We start from the raw sequence: 7,830 nt of genomic DNA on the forward strand, positions 1-7,830 counted from the left end.
CCATTCCTTCCCTCCTCCCTCTCTTGTTTCTTCTCTTCCTTCCCTCCTCCCTCTCTTCCTCCCTCTCCTCCCTCTCTTCCCTCTCTTCCCTCCTTCCTTCCTTCAGGTTGTGAGGAGATCCTAAAGATGGCCGTGGGTCCTCGTGGTGTTCAGCCGTCCAACCAGCCGTCAGTTACCGACAACGGCTACATTTACCAGGTACGCTCTTTGACCCCTGAAGGTCACGGAGGTTTGTGAAACCTTCGAGTGTTCGAACATGATCGCGTCACACGCTGAGACACGACGGCCAATCACGGCCCACTCGAGTGTTGTTGGAGCTTTTTGACCTTCTTGAAGCCTTTCACTCTCCGTGTGGTGACTCTCTCTCTCTCTCTCTCTCTCTCTCTCTCTCTCTCTCTCTCTCTCTCTCTCTCTCTCTCTCTCTCTCTCTCTCTCTCTCTCTCTCTCTCTCTCTCTCTCTCTCTCTCTCTCTCTCTCTCTCTCTCTAGCTGTCCTATCTCATAAAGGCGACCCCCCCCCCCCAGTGTTCAGTGTACGCACGGCTGACATCTTGTAAAACATTTTTTAACTAATAAATCAAATATTTTCATCGCTCATATTTAATCGTCTGTCCCGAACAGTCTTCCGTACGTCTCATCGTTTCTTTGCTGTAAATATTCAGTGTATAAATATTGCAGTGCATGACCGCCATTTCTCCACTAGAGAGCAGCCCAGTTTCACGGTTGCTTGGCAACAAGGTTGAGTAAAGAGAGAGAGAGAGAGAGAGAGGGAGGGAGAGAGGTGTGGCTTTGTCCCTGTGTGAGAGAGAGAGAGAGAGAGCTTCAAACGCTTCATCTTCAACCATGAAGGAGAACGTATGTTTACTTGCACTACACACACACACACACACACACACACACACACACACACACACACACACACACACACACACACACACACACACACACACACGCACACGGGCGCATGGCGTGCAGCTGATCGGTAAGGTGAGATGAAATTGAGTTCTTACATGTTCTCTCCTTCAGTGAGCTCGTGGCTGTTCGTGTCGTTGCGTGTTGTGTCACTCGTGTTTGTTTCTGACGGATCACGGAGGTGAAACGCACGCCGTGTTTATCGACCACGTTTTCAATCTGCAGATTTGAGGACGGTAAATGAACGTCTCCTAAAGGATTTAAAGGTGGATTAAAGTCAGAGGTTTGTAACGAGCTGCCTCACAGGTGGGTTCACTCAGCTCTGATCAGCTGTGTGTGTGTGTGTGTGTGTGTGTGTGTGTGTGTGTGTGTGTGTGTGTGTGTGTGTGTGTGTGTGTGTGTGTGTGTGTGTGTGTGTGTGTGTGTGTGTGTGTGTGTGTGTGTGTGTGTGTGTGTGTGTGTGTGTGTGTGTGTGTGTGTGTGTGTGTGTGTGTGTGTGTGTGTGTGTGTGTGTGTGTGTGTGTGTGTGTGTGTGTGTGTGTGTGTCCCCGTCCCCGTCCCCGTCCCCGTCCCCGTCCTGCAGGGGCCTTTCTTCCACTCATGTTTTGATTCCTTTACACACACACACACACCTCTTTTTCTTAGACATAAACATGTGTATAATTGATGAGTGTGTGTGTGTGTGTCCCCGTCCCCGTCCCCGTCCTGCAGGGGCCTTTCTTCCACTCATGTTTTGATTCCTTTACACACACACCTCTTTTTCTTAGACATAAACATGTGTATAATTGATGAGTGTGTGTGTGTGCGGCATCGAACCTCACTCTTCTGAATCCAGACGGTTGCGTTCATTATTGATGATCTGCGACGCGCTCGGTCCTCCGTGATCGTCTCCAGGTCGAATACTCAGAGCAGAGACCACCACCTGCACGCTCAGAACCCAAACCTGACCCATTAAGTACCCCCATGTCAAACCAGGACCCGCATGGACCCGGAAAGATCAGACCTGAACCCAAACGGACCCAACAGCAGCACAGTCTTTGTACTGCTCCAACTTAGCTAGCTTAGCTTAGCTAGCTTAGCGAGGCGGCTCTTCAGCTGCAGATGTTTGATGTGTTTTTATTGTTCGTGCAGAACGGTCAGGCCAAGCTGGCCCCTCCCATCATCATGTGTACGCGCTCCTACCCAGAATGCAGTGCGTTCGGAGAGGGCTGTGGTACTGACGGCGAGGTCGACATGGACAGCAGCGCTGAGAACGCCAACAGCTCCGACTCTCTGGAGCCGACGTGGCGAGACAGGTGAGACGTCTGAACGGCTTTCAGTCAGGAAAGGGTTAACGCTCAGTTTGGAGTAGTTTTTGTATTTTGTGTCGTGTTTGACCTCCTCGCTTCCCGTGTTCCTCGCTCGGACTCGCAGCCATCTGAGGGGCTCTGCGGCGGCGTCCGTGATCTCTGGAGAGGAACAGTTCGAGGACTACGGCGAGGGCGAGGACGTCGACTTCACCCCCAGCAGCCCCTGCCCCGAAGAAGACTCCAGAACAAACGGCTTCTCGGACCTCGGCTCGTCCCTCCCCTCCAGGTTGGTGTCCCCGCACGTCTCCGCGTATACTCGCCGCTGTCTGCGACGGCGACGTGTTGACGTGTGGTTTGTGATCGCAGCGCCGCTCAGACGCCTCAGAAGATGCGTCAGCTGTACAACAGCGAGCTGTTAGACGTCTACTGCTCTCAGTGCTGCAAGAAGGTCAACCTGCTGAACGACCTCGAGGCCCGACTACGAAACCTGAAGGCCCACAGGTGGAGCGACCCGATCCGTCGTCTTATAAACTCACATTCATGAAAATACAGCACGAGATGATTTGGAGCTTTAAATCCTGTTTCTGTGTTTGTGTTTCAGCCCGAACAGAAAGATCACCAGCACGGCGTTCGGACGGTGAGTAAGCGTCTGTTTACCTGCAAACGTCAGGCAGGTGTGTGAGTGCTAAAGTCTGAGCGTGTGTTTAGTTTAGTTTGAAATGTTTACAAATAAAGTGTAATTATTCGTGCGTGAGCCGAGTGAAGACCAGGATGTTCTCCGTGTGTGTCGTTCTCTCTGCAGCCAGCTGTTCCACGCCAACCACAGCGTGTTCGGCTCGAGTCAGGCCAGCAGCACCGAGGATCTGTTCGCTGACAGCATCGACTCGTGCGACCTCGACATCACGGAAAAAGTACAAACACACACACGCACACACACACACATACACACACAGGGCCTGGGTGTGACACAGATGCTGAAGGAGGTTTGTGTCCCTCAGGTGAGTTACCTGGAGAAGAAGGTCACGGAGTTGGAGGGCGACAGTTTGGCCAACAACGACCTGAAGTCCAAACTCAAACAGGAGAACACACACCTGGTTCACAGGTAAGACGACAAACACTGCAGGATGAGGTCTGAGTGTGAGCGCTCACCTCGTGTGTGTGTGTGTGTGTGTGTGTGTGTGTGTGTGTGTGTGTGTGTGTGTGTTTGCACGTCAGGGTGCACGAGCTGGAGGAGCAGGTGAAGGACGCGGAGGCGAGGGCGGATCAGACTCTGCAGGAGGAGACGAAGAGACACCGCGAGGCGTTCAGCAAGATGGAGAGAGACCGAAACACGGAGATCGACGTGCTGTGCAACAGGTGAACCCCGACACACTCCAGAATCTGACCTGTGAGACCCCGCCCCTCTTCTCTCTGAACCAGCCTGTCGGCTCGTGGACTGCTGGGGTCGGCTCCGGCGCCCGACGGGGAAAGCGGCGGAGATAACGGCAGCGTGCATGGATGGAAAAGATTTTTCTAAAAGTCGTTTAAGATGTTTCTGCTCTCGGACGTTTTCACCAGAGACGTGAATTTTCTTAAAAGTCTTTCACATGACGTTTTTGATGTTTGTTCGTCCGACCAGGGTCCAGCTGTTAGAGGAGGAAAACGACGAGATGAAGTTAAACGTGTGCAGACTAAAGTCTCAGACTGAGAAACTGGATCAGGTGAGCACCAGAGCTAATCACTTCACACACAAGCAGCTGCTGCAGGGTGAACCTCAACCTGTCAAACCTCCAGATCGTTTGCTCTGGTCTGAATCATGGACCAGCTGAATGAAGCACAATGACTCTGTCTCCATGTCCTGTCAGCTGGAGTGACAGTCAAGTCTTTGTGTTTTCGTACGCAGGAGAAGCAGAAGATGACCGACAAGCTGGAGGACACGAGTCTGAGGCTGAAAGACGAGATGGATCTCTACAGGAAGATCATGGACAAACTGTGGCAGAACCGCCACGAGTTCCAGAAGGAGAAAGAGGCCATGCAGGAGGTGAGACGCTGGAGATATCCGAAATGTTCCGGCGCACATGTCGAGCAGTTGATCTGATGATGTGCGTTATCTGCAGCTGATCGACGACCTGCGGCGAGAGCTCGACTACCTGCAGTGTTTCAAACTGGAGATGGAGCATCCGGGGAAAGGGAAGAGTCTGTCTGAGCTCAACGCTCGCACCAGAGAGATGGAAATGGAGAATGAAGTCAAGAGACTGAAACAGGTGAACACAGAAGGAAACGTGCTGCAGCGATGGAAGCGGGCAGTGGAACTGCTTCAGATAGAAGTGATTGTACCCGAGCTAAAAAGCCTCTGCATGTTTCTAATAAGCTCCAGCAGCAGAAAGCTGCTCAAACTAGGATCAATGTTGGAGATGAAACATGGAGAGAGGTTAGAACGCAGAAAGCTTTACAGACCCATGCAGAGCTGGCTAAACACTGAAGCTACAGTGTCCACCACATGCAGAGCTGGCTAAACACTGAAGCTACAGTGTCCACCACATGCAGAGCTGGCTAAACACTGAAGCTACAGTGTCCACCACATGCAGAGCTGGCTAAACACTGAAGCTACAGTGTCTCTACATGCAGAGCTGGCTAAACACTGAAGCTACAGTGTCCACCACATGCAGAGCTGGCTAAACACTGAAGCTACAGTGTCCACCACATGCTGACCTGTGTGAGAGGAGGGGGGAGACAGCTCTCTGTGATGATTAGAGTTTAGACTGCAGTACTCATTTTAAACACTAGGGGGCGGAGCTGCAGACATTATTGGTTCCTGTTTGTTTATCAGCTCTATTTTAATATAAATTCATATTATGACCTTTGAAGTGGAGAGCTGTCGTATAAAAAGATCAAAGATATTTGAGATAAGACGTGAAAACCTGTGAGCCTACATGTCCCAGGATGCTTTGCACAGGTGTCTGTTTTGGCCTTGATAGTTGAGTTTAGATATTAATAACGCCATGTCATGCATAACAGTCACTTAAATCAGCTGTGCTGTTTCTGGATCTAATGCTAAGCTAGCTGTTTGATGAACCTGTGTTGTTGTTGTTGTTGTTGTTTATTTCTCAGGAGAACTTCAAACTGCGAGATCAGAACGACGACCTGAACGCTCAGATTCTCACTCTAAGTTTGTACGAGGCCAAAAACCTGTTCTCCTGTCAGTCCAAGGCGCAGTGCCTCGCTGCCGAGATCGACAACGCGTCCCGAGACGAGGTCGGTCCAACTCAGCCGCTCGAGTTTGTGTCTGTTTATAATCGTTGATTATTTAATCCGCCTCTCTCTCTCTCTCTCTCTCTCTCTCTCTCTCTCTCTCTCTGTGTCTCAGCTGGTGGACGCTCTGAAGGAGCAGGAAGAGATCAACCTGCGTCTGAGGCAGTACATGGACAAAATCATCCTCGCCATCCTCGACCACAACCCGTCCATCCTGGAGATCAAGAGCTAAACCACACACACACTCACAGCCGTCTGTTAGCTAACGTTAAAGTTAAAGTCCGGAAGATTTCAGCTACAGCAGGTTACAGATAAAAACTACAAATCCCAGAATGCAGTGGGAAGGAAGTTAAAAGAGCATCTTAAAAAAAACAAAAAAAAACTTCAGCACAGCCAAACAGACGTCGTTTAAATAAAGACGTGGTTCAGTTATTGTCTCAAACTGATTTAAGTCTGTCGGAAAAACGCAGAAAATAAAAATTCTTCTGTATCGATAAAGTGCATCCAGGCCCAGATGATCGCCGGCGTCCGGCCCCGCTCGTCTTCAGCCTTCGATTGTTTTAATAAATAAATTAAAGTATTAGGTCGCTCGTGGTCGCTGAGATGTGTCAGAAATAAAAACCCACAAATTCACTAAAACACAAAAATCCGAGTTTAAATCCAGGAGACGCTGCTGAGCGGGAATCTTCCGGACTCTGACTTTAAACTGAATGTTGTCACCGCTTGTGACTCAAGCTGTCGCTGTCACACGTAGACGCACGCACACACGAGACGTCTGCAGCGCCGCCGCCGACTCCACGAACACTTCTCACGTATCGACACGCTGCCATCTTCAGAGGTTTGAGTTAAATCTTTAGAGAAACGAGACTCGGACTTTCACGCTCCATGTTTAAGTGTCCGGATATCCTCCTGACTTCGTTGATCACGCACTCACAGAGCAGAGGGGGGCGGGGCTCTCCTGAGGTCACTCCCACTTTCTGCAGAATAAATATGAGGAGAAGGAAGTCTGTGAGCTTCTAGGAGAGAATCCAGTGCTGTAAAAACAAACCTTCAACCAGGACGAGTTTCATGACGACGGTTTGTAAATGTGCCAAATAAGCTCGAGTGATTTCTGCACTCAGGACGAGTCGTCTCGTTTGTCTCTTTCTAAAGTGAGAAACTGAACTTTTACAGAAAGAGCTGATTGGCTGCAGAGGTTTGAGTAGGAGGTCTTTACGATCACGGATTGTTTTAAAGTTTCCAGATCTGTAGAAACGAATCATTTAGATCTGCTCTTTAAAGTGTCGGCCGCTCGGAGCGCTGTGAAGCTTTTAGAGGTCTGATTGTAAAAAAAAAAAAAAATTAAATATATGGATTTGTAAATGTGACACTGACGCACTCGCACACGCTCGATGTTTTTAGTGTCCGGCCCTTTAAGTTCTACCTGAACGTGTAAAAGAAGTCATGAAGAGTGTCTGTGAGCCTTAAAGGGACAATCCGCCGCTTCTCCACGTGCCAAATCAGAACTCCTCACTGTTTTCATTTCGTTCCTTAAATTACTCCTAAAATGCACCAATGCCACGGTTAAATATCGACAACTTAAAGCTGATTGGCCGGGGGAAAGGTTGAGCTGTTTTAGTAAATAGTCTTGACGTCTGTTGATGAGCAGCGCTTTAGGAAACATCTTCTGCTCATTCGCTGCTTATCAAACAAAACTGGATTCACAGATTAATAAATAAATTAAAAAACTAAAAAGATAAACTTTATTCACACACTGGATGTAAACAATCTGATGCCTTCAGGGTCCTCAAGAATGTGGAAGAAAAAAAACTGTTACTCTTCCTGTTTTGTAAATTAGTCAGCCAATCACCAGCCAGCAGACACACAGGCGCGTCACTGAAAGAAGAGTGTGTTCAAGTTTTGCTTCATTGCACAAAACGTTCACAAAGTGAGGATTTGATTTACTCGTTTTTTTCACTTTTTCTTCACAAAGTAGTTTTTTTGGTTTTTTTTTATTTAGCATCGTGAAGTTTCTTTGACATGTCGACATGTTTGAGGTTTCACACGTTGTAAATGTTGTACAGAATCTCTTCACCTGCAGCACTCATCACTTATTTAAAGGACTCTGAGAGTTTGGGCACAAAATAAAACATGTTGTAGATTACGATCAGCACTTTAAAGTATTTACCTGCTAAAATAATATCAATCATTAAAAAGTATATATTTCAATCGGTCACCACTCACGTGTGTTCACTTTATTTGATGTTTATCGCACATGAGCATCTGGATGACTTGATGTGTAAATAAAATACTTTTGCTTCGGCACCAAAATGTTTCTGTTTTTTAATTTTATTTTTTTGTATCTCAGCTGCAGGATCCTGGAAAAAAACGTGTTTTATACTCTTTGCTGCATTTCGTTA

At 48.2% G+C, this 7,830-nt stretch overlaps 1 protein-coding gene across 3 annotated transcripts in view; it reads left to right on the forward strand.

Moving 5' to 3' along the window:
• rab11fip4a (RAB11 family interacting protein 4 (class II) a) overlaps positions 1-5,813 on the forward strand; it is a 51,022-nt gene extending 45,209 nt beyond the window's left edge. For 2 of the 3 annotated variants that reach the window (XM_079366409.1, XM_079366410.1), the window contains 13 exons: positions 816-854; positions 2,043-2,206; positions 2,325-2,486; positions 2,567-2,701; positions 2,802-2,837; positions 3,003-3,111; positions 3,199-3,302; positions 3,416-3,556; positions 3,819-3,900; positions 4,083-4,220; positions 4,297-4,443; positions 5,291-5,434; positions 5,547-5,813. In XM_079366409.1, coding sequence (XP_079222535.1) covers positions 843-854; positions 2,043-2,206; positions 2,325-2,486; positions 2,567-2,701; positions 2,802-2,837; positions 3,003-3,111; positions 3,199-3,302; positions 3,416-3,556; positions 3,819-3,900; positions 4,083-4,220; positions 4,297-4,443; positions 5,291-5,434; positions 5,547-5,663 — 1,491 coding nt within the window. In that variant the 5' untranslated portion in view covers positions 816-842 and the 3' untranslated portion in view covers positions 5,664-5,813. Of the gene's footprint in view, positions 1-106; positions 199-815; positions 855-2,042; positions 2,207-2,324; positions 2,487-2,566; positions 2,702-2,801; positions 2,838-3,002; positions 3,112-3,198; positions 3,303-3,415; positions 3,557-3,818; positions 3,901-4,082; positions 4,221-4,296; positions 4,444-5,290; positions 5,435-5,546 lie in introns of those variants that run through there. The other variant, XM_079366408.1, reaches the window with a different exon arrangement.
• The last annotated feature ends 2,017 nt before the right edge of the window (positions 5,814-7,830 follow it).

The sequence above is a fragment of the Symphodus melops genome (assembly GCF_947650265.1).
Source record: "Symphodus melops genome assembly, chromosome: 17".
Taxonomy (NCBI): Eukaryota; Metazoa; Chordata; class Actinopteri; order Labriformes; family Labridae; genus Symphodus; species Symphodus melops.